Source organism: Sceloporus occidentalis, unplaced genomic scaffold, assembly GCF_023333645.1.
Source record: "Sceloporus occidentalis isolate IW3139 unplaced genomic scaffold, rSceOcc1.0.p SCAF_27, whole genome shotgun sequence".
Classification (NCBI taxonomy): Eukaryota; Metazoa; Chordata; class Lepidosauria; order Squamata; family Phrynosomatidae; genus Sceloporus; species Sceloporus occidentalis.
Genome location: NW_028317007.1, coordinates 11,720,605 through 11,739,663, shown reverse-complemented (window position 1 = coordinate 11,739,663; position 19,059 = coordinate 11,720,605). Strand labels below are relative to the sequence as shown.

The following is a 19,059-nucleotide window of genomic DNA, read 5'->3' as shown; positions in this document are numbered from 1 at the left end:
AGTTTTTTATTTTCCGCGCAGGAATTGTGGGACGTTGAGACGTTTGGTTCGATAACGAGCGCATGCGCTGTATGATAGCCGAGCGGCATTGTGGGTCATTTACCCACTGGTGCAGGGTCGGGTTTGCCGCCATCTTGTTGCCGTCTGTTGGTTTTGCGGTGTAAACCGTAGGAGAGATTCCCACGTTGTGGAGAATCGTTGTGCGTAAATCACAGAGGTCGTAGTGTTCGCCCAGACCGTGTAGTCATGGGTCGGTCGCGAAGTCGCAGTTCTTCTCGCTCTAAGCACGTCAAGAGCGGCAAGCACAACAAGAAACGGAGCCGCTCCCGGGAAAAGGAACGCGTGAGGAAACGCTCTAAATCCCGAGAGAGCAAGAGGAATCGGCGCCGGGAATCCCGCTCACGGTCACGTTCTAACACAGCTTCCAGGAGAGAGCGGGAGAGGCCGGCTTCGCCGCCGGACCGCATTGATATATTTGGGCGCAATTTAAGCAAAAGAAGCAGCCTTGACGAGAAGCAGAAGAGGGAGGATGAGGAGAAAAAGCTGGAGTACGAGAGGCAGCGGCGGATGTGAGTGCCGGGGCTGGGGACCGCATTAGGCATTTAGTGTGGGGTGGATACCGGTGCAGCAGGCGGGCGAGTAGGCCCTCGCCATACTGACAAAGCCCCAGGGCCCACACAAACCCACCCCCATCACTAAAGGCCACACATGCACACGTTAGATACAGTAGGGGTGCTTCGTTTTCACTGGGTAACCCGTGTTTATGCAGTCCTTAGATGAGGCTGTATGTTGCCCCTTTCTCCCAGGGCCTCTCCCATTCACATTTTGCTGGCAATTCTGGTTAAAATGACTTATGGGGCGTGCAGTTTAATGCATACAATATATATGTGGCCCCTTTAAATGTTTGTGGCATCTCCCTTGCAAATGCATGGGGTGATTCTGCAGAATCGCGCTGTGTGCTTTTGCTACCTGCCACCACCGACAACTTTTTTTCCCCCCTTATGTTCAGACCAGCGCATCTCCATGCCGGTGATATTCTTACCGCCAGTCGACCCCGGCCTACATCAACAGCCAATCTGTGCCTGGGATCGATGGACCACGGAATATTAAAGTCCTCGCAGCACCCATCTATATCGGGGCTGTCAGGGTCAGTAAGCTACCCCTTTAATGAGTAGGCCATTTGTTTTGTGCCTTAGCACACGCTACTGAACTCACGTGTGCTATCAAACATCTTTATTATATATGTAATCCTGTCCTCGTGCAGGCCCAATCCTTTTATACCTGCAAAGGTGACTATGGCTAGCATGTGGGAATCTTGGGCTCTGAGTTGAGACATGCGCCAGACATTGTTTGTCTCTGCGCTCGGGTGTTTATCTCCTAGTAGCGCATTGATGTGAGGTGTAGGCACCCTGTTTCTTTCACTTATCTGACAGGTAGTGGCACTGGGCTTTACCGCAGTTGTATGCACTAGAGTTTTCCCTGTTTTCTTTTGTGGAGTCATTCAAATTCTCCATATCGCTATATTGGTGGTTTGGCACATAGTACATAGTAACAATCATTTTGCTTGGGGAAACCAGGACAAATGTTTCACCATCTGGATCAAGTTGACAATAATATCTTTAATTATAAAATAGTATATTAACATATTGGGCCTATTTTAGTCAGCTTTGCTCCAACTGTTAAGCTGTATTCCCTCAAGTAGTTGATTTTTTTTTTTTTTTTCTGAATATATGCCAGCCCCTATTCCGTTCTTTAAAATGACCTCTGGGAAGTAGGCACATTTTGTTGGACTTCGAGTAGCGGTTGGGTGTGTGGAATGACAGGATACATTGTTGCTAGTCTGTCTTGAAAACATTACCAAGTACATTGAGAAAATATGCAGATACTTTGAAACATGTAAATTGCCTGAAAGAGCACACTGAGGTTAGTTGAGTTGCACATAGATTCATTTTCTAACCAGGATTTATTTTTAAACTTTTCCTACAGCCGTCAACAAGAAATTGAAGAAAAGCTCATCGAGGAGGAGACTGCGCGGCGTGTGGAAGAATTGGTCGCCAAACGCGTGGAAGAAGAATTGGAAAAGCGGAAAGATGAAATTGAGCGAGAGGTTCTCCGCAGAGTGGAAGAAGCTAAGCGCATAATGGAAAAGCAGTTGCTCGAAGAACTCGAGCGACAGAGGCAGGCTGAGCTAGCTGCCCAAAAAGCCAGAGAGGTAACGCTCGGTCGTTTGGAAAGTAGCGACAGTCCATGGCAAAACTTTCTAAATTTTTTTGCTTTTGCTCTTTTTGTTATATATAGTCGGTATTCTAATTTAATTTGCTGTAATCGATGCATTTGTAACTTTGAGAGCCTTGAATTTGAGATTGGATTTAAAAAAAAAAAAAAAGTGCAATGTTCTTGTTTCCTCTGGTAATCGGGGGGGGGGAATGCAGCCTATTGCCTGGCAGTGGGTTCCACTCCCCTCTCATACTGATGAGGTTCATTGTAACTGTTTCATATGCGCTTGAAACTTTTGCCATGGCTGTAGTATTTGTGCTCCTGAACCACAAAATCTCTTGTTAAACACTGTAGCTATTGATCATGCCATTTGCAAAAGTGAAACTGTTGATCTGCGAGCTACAGTATCCGAGATGTTCATTTTGTTGAGATTTAAGATTTTTTTTCCTTTTATAACAGAATATTTTCCTTATTTCCTTTTTTTTTTTTTTTTAAGCACTAATGCATTTGTGCTTAGGATTCTTTTAATAACACTTTTCCCTGTTTATCCAGACTATCATTAACAAGTTTGAGTACTTAGTCATAACATCCTTCTCTCCTCTAGACACCTTTGAAGAGATCCAGTGGCCCCAATCCAAATAAAATATATTGCTTTTCAGCAGGTGGAGCAAAAGCAGAAATAATTGAGGCATTAATTGATCACGGAGAGCTAATTTCTGTACTGGTCACTCCAAGATTGACACACAGTAAATTTCCTTTTCAGTGATAATTTATTAAATGTTTTGATAGCTGTTTAAGTGCAGTTAATGCACGTTTTTCTATTTTTTTTTTACCTCCTTTCTGTCTGCTTATTTAAGTTTACAACATATACCTAAAAATATTTATATATGCCTACATGTTAAATCACTAACAGATGTGGAGGGTATTAGCAAAAATATTCTCAATATACACAGTCTGTTTTTCTATACTTTTCTAGTGTTACTTGCACTCTATGTTGGTGACGTCCTTATTTACAGCTACTATCTTCCGTGGCAAAACGTAGGCTAAACTTCTCTCCCGTTTTTTTCTTTTAATGCTCACACCTACATCCGGCAACGTTAATTTTCCTTTAAAGTAAACCTGTCACGCAGTTGGGGGCAGAGGTGGCGTAGCGAGAATGGCAGTTGTAAGAGGCAGCTTGATATCCTTGGTAGCACGAAGTAATGCACCAGTCGGGATCCATGTCCAATAAAGCATAGAATGGCTTCCTACCTTCTAGCATCTTTCAGCCCTAGTAGGTAGGATGGCTAGGATTTTTGCAATGAAAACGTAGGTATGTGCTTCATGCTAGATGGTCTCTTATTTATAATCGGTGAGACATTAGTCCTGAATGTGAATGAAGGCCAAAGACCAGATGAGATGCAGTGGTTTTACAACATGAAAAGAATAGGCAGACTAGGTGGCCTAGATGGTTTTTACTTGCCATCAAATCATATGTTCCTATGTTAAATTGCACTGATGTGTCTCTTCGCACATATTCTACAGTGTGAGAGGACTTGTGTAATAGAGTGGTATTACGCTACACAATTTGATGTGCTATAGTTTTGGATACTAATGAAATATTTTGGGTGACAGGTTGACTTTTCCGCAAATCACTTTTGTTTACCTGTTTTATTCAAGCAGCAAACACGATTCACACAGATATATTAGATATATATAAACGCAAAGTGCCACCTTTAAGGTTAAACATCTGCAGGAGCCTCTCATCATTACTTCATTTCACTTTCGGACCAGAGTTTGGACTTCACAAAATCCCTTATCTGTAATAACGCAATGTGGAATTAAAGGTGCATTCCTTTCTGTTATGCGTTGCTTTAAACGGACTTGACATGGATTGCAGGATTAAAATCCAGTATTTTATATTTTTGAAATACGAGAGGCAGGTGTATGGCTATCTGCCGCCAACAAATTTTAAGTATATGGTTGAACCTATGCGGTATAAAGCAGCCTTTTGACTCTTCAGATGTCTTTTTGCCAAATAATGGATTGCACCTTTAAAAAAAAACAAAACAAAAAAAAAAACGTTTACGTAAAGAAAGGAGTGGTTTCCCCTAGAGTATCAATATGGCTTGATAGTTTTTCTTCTTATTAACAATAAATGTATTTGTTGTGCATTGTTTGCCGTAGGAATGATGAATTACATATTTTTGTTCCCTCTTACAATAAACATCTGCATTCCTCAGCTCAGCCTTCCTTGTATGTATCTTATAATTGGTTGAGCTGCTGATGGCAGGTGTTGCCAAGCTAACAGTACAAATCATTTTAAAGAGGAAGCTGGCGCGTATGGCAGCTGAGGAGCACACTCTGCAGGACACTGGACAAGACAGTAAATATTCAACTTTTAATGCTGATTAAAGGAGTATAGGTAAAGAATACGTAGGTATACGTTATTGGTGAGACAAACTATCCCCTTTATTTTTGTTTTTTCACATTTTTTTATTTTTATTTTTTTATTTCATAAATGCCTCCCAGTTTTGTAGCTGTCCTTGTTGATATGTGTGACTACGTTAAAAATGTTTGACTAGGGCCGGCTAAGGTGGGTTTAAGTGATTGCTGGATTGGGAGGGCTGAGTGTTTAGTGCTAGATGATGTATATAGTTGAATGCACAATTTTGATGTTTTTTTTTTATTTGTATTGGAGAAACAAATGGCGGCTCTTGTGCTGCCCTGTAAGTCCCCAAAGCAGTTGAGGCAGATTAGAGGAAGAAAAACCATTAAGTGCTTCCCGTTTCTAACATTTCCCTGTATCCTCCATTTAGGAAGAAGAACGTTCTAAACGTGAGGAGCTAGAGCGAATACTTGAAGAAAATAACCGTAAAATAGCTGAAGCCCAGGCTAAATTGGTAAGTGGTTTTTTTTTTTTTTGTTTTTTTCTGCATGAGTTCACCTTTCCTTTGGCAACGCTTTACAACATGTTCCTTTATCGACATAATTTAGATGTTCATTTCAATGAGATCTCAATACGTGATAAAACCATTACAAAATTAAATAAGCAACATATGTCACGCAAACCCACCTGGATCTCTGTGGTCATATTTCAGATTCTGTTTTGGCAATAAGGTAATATTCTCATGAAAGGAAACTGAGTGGACCTGCCACCCTGAGACATATAGCCTAGTTTCAATAAAATATGAGCAGAACATGTAGCTTTATTGATGGTTAATCATGCCAAAAGCCATTATGGGAACAGCTTCCCCTTTAAATTCTGTCTCCCCTTTTGTTTTGTACTTGTTGGTTCAGACAGCCTTTATAAGAGTGTAGCAAGTAGGAGGGAGTCAACTTCGTGACAGGAAGGCTGATCAGACATTGGTAGCTTTCTCAGGTTGTGGCAGAAATGAGCTCCTCTTGGGTAAACATTTAAATGGCGTATAATCAAACTACTAGACTTAATTAAAACGAAAAACACAAAACTAAATCAGTGAATTGTTCGAAAAGCTGTTCTCGTTGGAGGAAATAGCAGTTCACCAGAACAAGCAGACTATAATTCTCATTGTAGACAATAAATCTCAGCAGGTTTTATCTGCAGCTCTGATCCTTTTCTGTTATGTGGAGGACAGGCTTTACTATTCCTTCCCATGATTCGATTTCCATCAATTACCGCAAACAATGCTGTAAAGGCAGTGTTCAGCATGGTCGGAAAGCTAGGCTTCCTTAAGCAGTCAATGAATAGACAGGACGGATAACTATCACACTGGGTTTCTCTCGCACTGCTGTTATGCGTTCTCAATCTTTGCATACTTTAATATTGGTGGCTGCTGCAAGCTTAGTGCACTCCCTAATGTTTGTATGCTGTCATGCCAGTTACATGCTTAGTGACACTGCATAAGCATGTAACTGCATTTTAACATCTAGGGCAGTGTTCCTACAAGGTACAAGTCGGCACAAACTAAACTATTTGTTTAAACTTTTTTGATGGTACCTATATATGACCGTGTCATCTTCTCTTGCAGGCTGAGGAGCAGTTGAAAATTGTTGAAGAGCAGAGAAAGATTCACGAGGAGAGGATGAAATTAGAACAAGAGAGACAGCGTCAGCAAAAAGAAGAGCAAAAAATTATATTAGGAAAGGGGAAGACCAGACCAAAACTATCGTTCACATTAAAAAGCCCAGATTAACGGCAACCTCTTGAACATCTCTCAACCAAATCAAGACTTTGTATGATAGCTTCATGTTGAAGTGTTTTTTTTTTTTTCCCTTTGAAGTCTGGAATGTCTGTTGTAAAAGGGGCTGTGCTCTGAATCTTTTTTTTTTTTTTTTTTTTTTTTTTTTAGTATATCATTTCTTGGATGAAATTTAAATCCTTATCAGATCATTAATTTGTATTTTACAGATTGTTTCATTAACTGTATAGAAATCTTAGTGGACTGGGTTTCCATGATTCTTTGTAAGATTTGATAAGGTTTTAACTGACACCCCCACACACACACACACACCACAAACATTTTATATCTGAAATTCTGCAGTACGTTAGGTTGCATCCTGGGTTTGCATCCTTAAAGTGCCCACGGTATTGCTGGAGCTTTGTAGTATACTAAAACAATTTAATGTCCCCATGATGCTGTTCCACTTGCACTTGATGATCCAGGTACAGGTAAGGATACAGGCGGTAAAGGAACTTCTGGGAGGTCTCTCTCTACTGCAGTATTTTCAGTCCAGAAATGGTTTTAATTAAATTAATGCAACCCAACCAGCATTCCCCTTCTATGTAATGACTTCAAATCCCTGAATAAAGTCTTAAATGCTTCACGTATGTTGTGAATGTTTTAAGGGTATTTCTCATCGGAATGAAAACATTTTTTTTATCCAGCTTTTTTTTCCCAGGCAAAATCCAAGGTGCTTGTGTATTTATCTATTTTCTGTGCTCTCCTGTGAATGTTAGTTTTTATGATGACTGCATCGCATTTTCCAGCTGCAGTATAGTGTTTAAACAGCTGGCTGGCATAACTGCCTGAGATAAACGCGTGAATACCTAACGCCTCCTAATTATAGCACAAAAATGCATGCAGTAGCAATCAAGTAAATTCATCATCATCTAGCATTTTGGAAGCTAACAAACCTTTCTGCAAACGAAGAGCAGGCTTTGCAGGAGCAATAAAATACAGGTCCCATCAATGCAAATGTTAAACAATTACGTTTCCTTCGACTATATTGCCAAGTGTTTTGGGTTTTTTTTCTTTTCATGCGGTAAAGCTTCACATTGTGTTCCTGTTTCCATTCCTGAAAGGCTTATTTTAATTGTAAATGCCCTCCAAAATCTGTAAAATAAACTTTTTTTTAACCTATATTTTTCCAGACTTCATTGTTGGTTATTACTATTACTTGGCTGTAAGGCTGTACCTTTTTTTATTTTGCAAACAAAAAAAAAAAGCAGTGGTTTATTTTTAAAAGAGGTGGAACAGCTCCATTGCAATCCTACGCAGGATGAAATTCATAATCGACGTGATCTGTTCTTTGGCCGCAGAAGGCCAAACTGTAATACACATAAAGACGGAGGCGAAAATGACTAAACGCCAGGAAAGGCAAGCTAAATATAGCATTGCTCTATTTAAGTGTAGGTTGGTGTCACTGAAACTGGGAAAGTGTTGCTAAATGCTTCTCTCAATGCAAATTATTTTCCTTGCATATTTTCATTTGTGTGTGTATATGTATCTGTTACGCATACCTGTGCTAAATGGTTCAACATCCCCAGAAAATAATGGTGGGTTATGTTACTAAAAATATGATGCCTCCCTGCTACAGCTGCCTGTGTGTATATTTGTACTGGAAACAATAGACCATTCTTGCTGCAGGCTATCATTGGACCACCAGCAAAAAAACAAACTCTTCCCTGCTGTAAAAACATGTCTCTTTTGGATGTATACAAATCTTAGAGATTTCTAAGGATCTGATTTTATATATATATATATATATATATATATATATATATAATATATACACACACACACACTTGTTTTGTTTATATGTTGTTGTCCAGCTGCTGTTGTATCACTGTGTCGAGTCTCTGCCTTTGTCTTCCAATGGTTTGTGTTGCAAATGCTAGGAAAGCTGGAAGGTGCTTTTCTGTAGGAATGCATAACACTTTGTGACAAAGCAGGTGGTTAATTTTGGATGTTTTTGGTAATGCCGCTTATGGAGAGCTAAAGTTTGCAGTTAGATTTCGTACCTCCGTTATTGTACAGTTGTGTGCATTGAAGAAAAAAAAATGTTACCTGTTAAAATTTGAGTTCTGCCGCATGAAGGGACAATTGAGCTCCCTTAAAGTTAACATTAAATTAAAAGTTCCCTATAGATAGATCTAGGAATCTGTTAGGGGGTGCTTCCATCTCATTTTACAAGTGGCAATTTGAAATTATATTTACACCACTGGGAGCATTGAGGTAATCAGCTCTCAGGATTTACATGTCTATTCTTCCCTTACATTTGACCACCTCCCAGGGGTTTCCAAAGGTTCCTGGGCGGACCTCCATGTTGCCATTAGTTATCTTTTTCCCTATAGCCTTTGTGCTGGCTCCCTGGGACAGGCTTTTCTTCCAGGCCGCCAGTGAAGGTCCAAAGAAGTTCCAATAAGTCTGTTTTCACAAGAAAAAGCCATCTTGCCTTGTGGTCAACCTTCATGGACTTCTGGCAGCTATCTTGGTTTTGTCTCTATCGTGTCTATCAGTAGCCAGTGACTTTTTGGAGGATGTATTTTATTTCATCACACACAGATGGAGAGTCCCTCAAGTAGACCTTTGGAACTAGATGCACTGAATCCAGTCCTTCAGCTATTGTCTTCATGCACCTTTTGAGCCATTGGAAGAAGCTTCTCTAAAACAACTTACCTGTAAAGTTGTGCTATTGGTGGTCACTATATCTGCCAGAAGAGTCTGTGAGCTTCAAGCATTCTCCATTCAGGAACCTTTTCTCAGAATTCTTGGCAGGGTAGTCCTGTGTCTATCTCCAGAGTTCCTACCTAAAGTGGTTTCTGACTTCCATGCAAACCAAGAGATCAAATGGGTGGTGTTCTGCCCGAATCCTAGGAATCCCAAGGAAATTGTGAATTCTTGCCCAGGAATTCCTTTTCTTTGCCTGTTTTCATGGGGGCATATTTTTTTTCTACCATTTCTTCTCTTTCGTTTCACTAGGGAGGGGGGATGTTCACCTTTTTTTTTTTTTTTTATCTTGTTCCTGCTCTGCCTGATAGCTCCTAGTGCCACCGTATGAATGGACAAGAAAAAGGAATTCCCATAAAACCTTACACATGAATTCTAAGCAGGATAGTGACTTTATTGAAGTGTATCAAATAGCCGGCAAATGTCCACATTGACATAAATGTATTTTATAGGTGGAAACCAATCGTAAATTTGTTATGTTGCAAATCGTATTACTTCGACTATGAAGTTTTATGTACATTTTATATTAACTTTAAATACATTTTTGTCCCTTGGGCCTTCCCACTAATGTTGAAAATGTATGTGGACTGGATACACAGGTTTATCACGGGAGTTACATAGTAGTCTGTGTAACACAGGAGTGGTTGTTATGCTGCACAATGGAAGAAGCTCTCTGTTTATGAGGAAGGGAAATGAGTAATTGTTATGGGAAACATAATTTTCTGCTGTTAATAACTCGGCCCTTCTTGCAAGAGAAGCTCAGAGGGTTGGCCCTTTAAATTGTGGTGGTGACTTTGGTACTCGATAAACTGTTAAACTCACTTACAAACTCCCAGTTTAGTGAGTCTAGCTGTTATTTGGCAGACATTTCATCCTCTCACTCATACTGAGCTCACTCTATTTGTGTTTCCACCAAGGGTAAAGGAATGATGCGCCATATACCATAATAAGCACTACATAGGGTGATTAAGGTGCGGGCTTATAAACTAGACTGCTTTAAAGAGTGATTTCAGTTTCCATCATGTAGCACCTGGTGGAAAGTGGAAATGTTGGACAGACTTGGTGATATCACTCTGCCTTATCAAGGAAAAAACTCTGTGAGCTTCTCTTGGAAGAAGGTCTGAGATGGCCCGGCATAATGCATGAGAAATGTGGGAGAATTTCTGTTCGGAACATCTTTGATGATTACTTCACATGTGGTACCTTGCATCATAATTACTCCGTATTAATATATCCAATTTTCCCTTTGTATTTAGTTTTATGCTGTAACACACCCTGCATTTATGGAAGTTTAATGTTTCTTAAACCAACTTAATCACACGAATGGAGAAAAGGGATGCTTTCTTCAAAAAAGTCTTATACCCTACAATGCCAAGATTCAATTTGAGACGGGGGGGGGGAGGGAATCCAACCGTAGAACAACCTACTGAGAAAATACAACTGGAGAAATTTGGAAAAAAATGATAAGTGTCCTGAAATATAAATCAGTGTGCACAAAATACATGTATAACAGACGGTCAAGCAGACAAGACGCGTATAACAAACAAGATGGACATTCTTGCAACACCACTTACACAAACAGCATTCTTTTTTTTGTGATAGCGTCCTTTTGTTGTTTTCTGATTAACTAATTCCTCAAAGATATGCAAACACTAATAACTGGTTGTGGTAGGGAACAAGATAACCTATCTTAGCAGGCTGACAAGCTATCTTATCTCCTTGAGCATGGCTAAACCAGTGACTGAGCACTGAGTAGCTTAAGGTTCCATTTGTGAAGGCCATGCCCACAATAACTTGCTTAATAAACATTCAGTTAAGAATTTAACAGTTCAACTGGATACTCTTAACAGATGTAGCCATGTGTAAAGCAAATATCTGACTACCATTGTTTCTTCGTAAATCAATCATTACCTAATGCCTCTGACCACCTGTGAGGAATATTGTCAATCAATGTGTATTTCAGGGGAACACTATAGTCACAGCTTACCAGGTCAACATATGATCCTCAAACTTTTATAGCCGTGCAGACCTCGGGACGTTATTTACTTACACATGGGAACATATTTTTAACATTTCTTAAATATAGCTTAAAAAAAAGATTTTAAAAAGGGTTTCTGTCACAATGAAATCTAAGTACTGTCCACATATGGCGTTTCTTTAGTATTGTCTCAGGTTCGTTAGGTAGTCATTCTTTTCACGCAGCATCTGTTCCACTGGGCCAGCAATACAAATGGCAAATGTGGCCAGTATTCATAGCACCATATTTAATATCCTGTGCTGTCTTGGCACAGTCCTTCATAGTGTACAGGACCCCGTCGGGGTTATCGGAGACATCCCTTGTAATGGGCCCATTGAGAAGCATGCTTATCCAACAGGGTGATCAGCCCCCAGTTTTGCTGCCATTCTATGACCTGTTGGCCTAGGCCAGTATATGTGTATAGTGCTAGCAAGTAACATGTATAGATCAAACAAGATATACTTACCTTGATTGTTCTTCTGCAGCACTGTGGAATAATATGTTTTGCCCTTCAAATTTACTCCAGGTTATCCTACAGATGGTTTGTATGTTTTCAGTTGGGTCCTAAGCAGACAAACATATGGGCCCCACTTCTATGACTAGCAACTCTTGTGCTTCTTACTGCTGATCTCCGGGATTTGATGTTATACCCCAGCGTTCCTCGTATTAAGGAGGTGCGACACCTAGGAACGCAATGCAATGACGTCTGTGCCAGCTAGAATAACAGAGCTAAAACACATACAAATGGCTAATATTCAGCTGGCTAAAAGTATTATTATTATTTTTAAACTATCTCAATATTTTTGAAAACTTATTTTTAATCTGATACCAGTAATAAAACTATCTCCCCTTTAAATTGTCCACTTTTTGTACCTTATCCATCTCTGATCACCACTTTTCCCTTTTCTCCCTTTGCAGACCATCGAAAATGTAAACCCCCCTTTCGTGTTGCTTCCTCCCATCTTGGTTACATTTTATTCATTATTTTGGAACCCTGTCCAAGCTGCTGGAAACCGATTTGTGAAATAACCATGATCAAACACACCTCTTTGAAGGCAGAATAAGATCAAGGATCATCTGATTTGATTTAGCGATGGGAGCTTAACGGATCTGTACCTGGTTAAAGTATTTCTGGCTTTTAAATGCTGTAAAGCTCATAAAAAAGAAACTCCAAGCGTGCAGAATGGAAATATATACATGTTATGCTACAATCAGTCTCGTAAAAGAGCTTTTATGACATAAATGCTACTATTGTTTCTTTTAAAGTATTTGTGGGGGGGGGGGGGGGGGGGGAGTCTGACAATTTAATGTTTAATTGTTTCCAATAAGCAAAGGCTGAAACCCTGGCTATAACATCAAGGATTTCTCAAAAGGCCTCATCCCATCACTGTCACCAGGATCACCAAGTCTTGGAGGTGTAGAAGACTGAACAAATAGATTGTAATCTCCCAACCTCTGGACCGGTATGTTTTAATGAGTGTTTAAATTGTCTTTGTTAAATATTTTTTACTGTCCTGCATTGTAATAGCTCTACAGAATCTGCTGGCGCTATATAAATAAATGCAATGTAATGTAAAATATGGATATCATTGTTGAGGGCTCTGATGAAGAACTGCTGTGGTCCAACTAATATGTCCTTCCTCAGGCTGCCCAAGCTATCTGCTCCACTGTCTGGGTCTTCCTTGACTCCTGAATCATCCTGCCTGCTCATTACATGCTATTTGCACACTTGTAACATCCAGTATTATCCAATGTTTACCAAAGGGAACAGGGAAGTGAAAAAAGACCCATGAATCACTTGTCATCGTATAAAAGGAAAACAATTGTTACACAATTAGTACATGTGTTAAGTTAAATATAAACCTGTGGAAACCTCAACAGGATGGCCCTTAATTAAGAAAACCAAAATATTTTCTTAAGGCTCTGGTCTGATTGACTCATTGTGGGAGAAACTCAAGATATATGTAATAAAACATTATTTCATAATTATTGTTATAGAAACTATGATCCCTCTATACCTAATGTATTGGTGTGTCTTAGTTCTAGTTTTGTTATACCCATTCAATGAATGTACCATAAGAAGATATGTGTAAATTGTTGGAGCTACATATATTATTATTATTATTATTATTATTCCATATTGTGTTATGATGCAAAAATTCCTGGTAACAAAATACCAATGACCCATAGATTGCAGTACAAAATGTGATTAATATTATAAATTTTTGGGTATGGTCTTCAAAAGCAGACAGCCAACTCTAGATGTTGTAGACTACGTTCTCAGTGACCTACAGTGGACTAGGTGTCACTGCTGATGTGAGATGTTGTCCATTGACAATGAAGACCAGAAGTTATCTATCAGCTTGGACAATCTGACTTTAATAAAAAAAAAAAATATTTAGGGCAGTCTAATAGGAACTTGTTTTTAAAGTGAGCAAATGTGGGAGCTATACGAATGTGGCCATTCTCCACCAACCTTCTGAACTTTCCATGGCATTTCATGTCCATTCAACCACAAAGCCTGAAACCTGGAATTCTATGGCTGTAGTGTGATAGTTTTATCCTGACAAGTCATTACTGGACTCAGTTTCAAGTTCTCCTGCTTAACCATTGAACGAGTGATGGAAATGCAGTCCCAGGCACGCATCAGGGTAAATAATCATCAAAATAATAAATAATGGGGTGTCCTGAAGGACCTCCAGATCATCTGAGTATCACAAAGCCCATGGCAGGACATTAGCTGTTAGTGGATTGATTCCCATTTCACCCCCTAATAGGATTTTGAACACACAGTCTACAAAATCATAGGATTTTAACCCACTCATGGCAGTTGGTGTTGGTAACACGATTAGGAGACTTCAGAAGAGAAACAGTTATATGGTACAAAGTAATACAAGTGGAGACATTTACCTGCTGATTCCTCTATTTTAATAATTTGCACCAAAATGTGACTTTTTGTACATAACCCACGATGTATTCTTTAGTACGATGTACCCGTTTATTTGAAAAGCGGCAACATATTCCGCGCAGACAAAACACGATCTGCAGCAATCTAACAATCTAATGTTTAACTATAACACAAAAGCATAACGTTTCACCTTCTTTGGGTGGCTTAGAAAAAGTGTCTGTCTTTAAAGCTGGATTTTTCCCCCCTTTTTTGTTAGCATTATCACTTTGTTTAGGATCTTATCGGTAATTTAGGAGTCCTTTGATGTGAAAGCCCTGCTTTTGTAAGTGTATGTTTGCTGTGGGGATGCTTGGAAGTCTTACTCATTTTTAAATGTGTAGGGTTTTTGTTGTTATTATTTTGATTTTTTGTTTTGGATTTTTTTTTCTTTTTTTGCACTGTCTGACAAGTCTTCCGGGAAATATTTCCTGTGTAGTGTCTGCACTAACTCTTTTATTGTGTAATTCGCAAGTGTATTTGTGTGGGCTTGTGGTAGCCTTTTGACACCTAAAATAAATCGCATAAATCAAACAAAAGCCCATGATTTAAGGGGAGAAAATCAGATCAGAGAATCCCAGATGTAATTATTTGTATAAAACAATTAAACATAAACATAGATTGGTAGATAACAGATATTTATTTATTTTTTACAAATAAATAAATAAATATAATTTATTTATTTATATACTTAGACATTTCCATAATTTGTAAAACATTAAATATCTATTAACTACATATCTATCTATCTATCTATAGGATTTTTTTCTGTTTTTTTTTTGTTTTTTTTTTAAAACAATTCTAATCCAGATGCCAAAAAAAGACTCGTTCAATCGAATTTTCCTTAAATTAAGTTTTAAATTCGATGTTTTACAAAATTAACCCTGTAAATACAAATGTTGGTTCTTTTGATCGCCCGTTATTTCATTCTTGCACGTAAGTAATAAACATTGTGGCAGACAGTGGCATTCCCACTTCGCTATGTAATGTAATAACCATGCAGACTGAATGCATTTAGATGTCATGACTTGGAGACAAAGCAGGAAACGCCGCAACTAAATGGAGAGAAAGTGACACATTTTACACCGAATGACCCGACAGACAACTTATTAGTTGATTATTAAATCAACACAGCAAAAGCAATCTTTACATATGAATCAGAAGCTCGCCGGCCACGTCTGTATACAGATCATACCCCCGAACCTTCTTAACCCTGTCCGGCAGAATACAACGAAATCATTAGAATATTACATTCAATCCGAAAATAATAATAGGTACAGACTACCGGCTACATCCATATGTGATCAGGGTGTAAACATACACAAACATAAGAACAAATGCATTCGTTTACATACAACTTCAATTAGTTTAGACTCTAATTCCTCAGTTAATATATATACGATTATACACACACAATATATATATATATATATATATATATATATATATTATATACAAATTCACACATATGCATATATAATACACACACACATATATATATATACTGATTGGATATTGGGACAGAGATAATATGTGACTTATAGAGAGAGGATTATGAATGATAGAAGTTTTCTCCCAAGGTATGCTTATCAGAGCAATTTGTTTGCTGGGATATTTTTAGCAAAAAAAAATGACGTTATATTTGGAATCAGTGTAAGGATCTCCATTTCCTTTGGTTTACTTGGAAGAAGGATGCAGCAGAGAGAGAGGTCACTACATACCCAGAGCCCTTTACATCTATCACAACGTGTGTTATTTTAAACAAAAAGAAACAAGAAAAGAAAGCAGGAACTGCATGGGATTAAATGTGGATGTGTGACATGAACAGTTTTAATGTATGAAGCCTGTTCCTCCATATGCATGCCTCGGAACAGATATACAAGAACACTGGTTTTAAAAGGATAGTTTTTAAGTTTTTTTTTAATAAAAATAATTTTCTTGATTTGGTTCCCTTGATAGGTAAGACCCAGCAGACACACAAACACACACACACATACATACATACACACTCACTCCTATTCACTCCCAGCCAGAAACACACACATGGATCTGGACACATGAGTCGCCTGTAATTACTCATACCTCTTGGTTCCAGGACTGGAGATCTGTGTTTGGATACTCGTTGTTTTTGTGTACACTAGTTGATGGATATCTGTCCAGTTAGAAAGCCTGTCTCCTACCTAATGTGATCTGATCCCATTCTAGGAGCCAGAGCCCTTTATTCTGATGAAAACCGGATCCACGACCTTTGTGAAACTGCAAATTAAATTAATAGTTTGCTAGGAAAAAGACCTTTGGAAAATGGAGTGCGAAAGACAAACTGCTTTCTTGTCTTTGATGAGGCAAAACACATTTCTCAGATAAGAAACCACATTCATGCAAAGGAACTGGAAATGTGATCAAGAAAATCCCCATGTCTTAAAGGTTATGAGAAAAAAATATACCATTTAAAATCCCTTTTTCCAGACTTCTCTCTGATTTAAGAGGTGGGACAGCATTTAGATCCTACTTGCCAATTATGATGGGTTGCTATATAATCCTAGACCATTGATAAAGCAGCCTCTGAAGCTCCAGATGCTGTGGAGTGCAAATCCCATCATGCTTTGAAAGTCAGCCACTCTCAGCTGGTGTGCCATACAAATCCTAGCATGCTCAGACATCCTAGTTATGGTTGTTTCCAACATTTTCCATCATCTTCACTCTAGACATTAGAGTCTAGAAATGACATTAAACTTGCTCCCTTTTTTGTATAGCAGCACTGTTTGCTTGGCTGGCTTGATGAGAGTCTGTTTTAAAGTAATCTTTTCATAATTTTGCTTGTGTTTGGTGCCAGGGATCCAGAACATTTACCAAACACTTTATCTTCATCACCCATCACTCAAAATTAATACATCAAAAGGGAATGGGGGAAAAAGGGTGCAACATTGTACCTGCACAGTGACCTGCATCATTCATTCATTCTCAAGCCATTGTGACCATTGGATTAGTTAACAGATAAAGGGCATTGTCCAGCCAAAGACCCCCTAATGCTCTTGTTTTCTCCCATTCTCCTTTCACAGTGTTTACTCCTTTATGGATACCGTTATAAGAACAGGACAATGGAAGGCAGCATTTGGCAAAACAAACCACTGATGGGTTTAACACTCATCATGCTCAGCTACAGACAGCCACATAAATTTGTGCCAATCATTAATCACATGAAACAATTTTCTTGTCTTAAAGGAAACTGCGATTGGGTTGAGCTTCTTTAATAACAAGATTGGGTGCTTATATAGAATTTCTTCGGAAGTTTCAAATTAATTAACTTTTACAAGGGTTTAAGAGGTGGGTTTTAGGACCCAGCGGATTGCTGTTAAAACTGGGTTGTAAAAGGTGGCCGCTAGTGGGCGCTGTGGCTCCGTGTAAACGTACAGCAGCAGGCGCTGGGCTACATTAGACGTGCAGCTGCAGACTGGAGCATTAGCAAACCTCCCCCATCTCTGTTTTAGCCTGGGAAAGAAATACTGCCCATGAATTCTACAGGGCTTCTGAGACGTGCTGAAACCTACGATGAGTCCATAGGATCCCAAAGATCACCTACTTATTAGGACAGGAACCATATAATAATTGATAGTAATTAATTAGCCATCATGCATAGGCTGTAAATAAATATAAGTTGAATATGGTTTGTTCCCATCTGCCTCTGATCGTGGTTCCTGGCCATAAAGTGTTAATTGGTAATAGGTGGTGCGAAATATTACTATGCTTGTTATCTCCCCCGACCCCTCCACTAAGACATCTCTTAAAAAAGTGAGATTACTTCCCAGACTTGGTGCAAAGCACTTGAGGGGACCAGCTACGGATCTACGTTAGTTTTTGTTTTATCACATATTTGCTTGTCGCAAAAACTGACACTGCTATGTGTGACATTGTGCAGACCCTTGTTGCGCTGCAGTATGTAAATCAAACAGGCCCCAAAGGATGTGTTAGGGGGAGGCACAGGGGAGACAGGCGGCTGTGGTGGTAGTATGTGTGTGTGTGTGTGTGTATGTGTGTGTGGGGGGTGTTTGGTAGAACACCCCCTCCTCCGCTTCTAAATTATAAATATATACAAAAAGATATGTGTTATCTGTGCTGCAATACTACACACAGTAACGCTTATTTATATGGCGCCAGCATATACCGTAGCGCTATTACAATAGGGGACTGTGAAAATACTTAACAAAGACGATTTCAAAATACGATAACATTAACACACGTTAAGACATACTGGTACAGAAGCAGAAGAGGGCTGTGCTCTTCTAAACTTACAATCTATTGATAAGATAACTTTTAGATCTACATAAATATTGAGTACAGAATATTATTATAGGGGCTGTGTACTAGATTGTAAGTTCCTTTGAGCTGTTTAACTATTGTGCTATATAAATCAATAAATAATAATTTTACTTTTCCATCTGATGCTTTTTCTTATTGTTCCTGTATTTCTTGCTATGTTTTCCAAAATATTAGCAAAAACTCTAGCTAAAGAATAAGAAACAGTGTTGGTAATTAGTTCCGTGCAGTCTTCCGATCCCTTTATCCCCTAATTCTGGTTTATATTGGATTCTCTAACCCAAGACGGAGGTTAAAGATACGAGGATCGGGGCTTCAAATAGTAGTTCTCTATTAGAACAGATACAGCGGAAAAAAAAGCAAAAGCAAAAAAAAAAAAAAGCAATAAGCTTCCCTAACAAAGTGTATACATAGTTGTGCCCCCTGTTTAAACACCTGGTGCCCCCAACTGCATGCGCATACAACATCCCGACCTTTCGGAAAATAACTCATTTCCCAGAGACGCTGACCTTAAAAGCACTTATTGACAGCTTTAATATTAGTATTTAGTACATGTTTACACAGATCGCCTGCTTTGCTTTATTTTCGCGTTCGTTCCAAGCGACATAGATACAATTGTATAAAAAAAATAAAAAAAAGAACATTTTTATTTTATT

The 19,059-nt window shown here is 38.9% G+C and overlaps 1 protein-coding gene across 1 annotated transcript; it reads left to right on the top strand.

Moving 5' to 3' along the window:
- Window positions 1-246: 246 nt before the first annotated feature.
- LOC149299940 (arginine and glutamate-rich protein 1-like) lies at window positions 247-6,371 on the top strand. Its single transcript, XM_089485956.1, has 4 exons — window positions 247-569; window positions 1,987-2,212; window positions 5,016-5,099; window positions 6,207-6,371. The coding sequence occupies exons 1-4, from the start codon at window positions 247-249 to the stop codon at window positions 6,369-6,371; spliced, it is 798 nt and encodes a 265-aa protein (XP_089342082.1).
- Window positions 6,372-19,059: the final 12,688 nt, after the last annotated feature.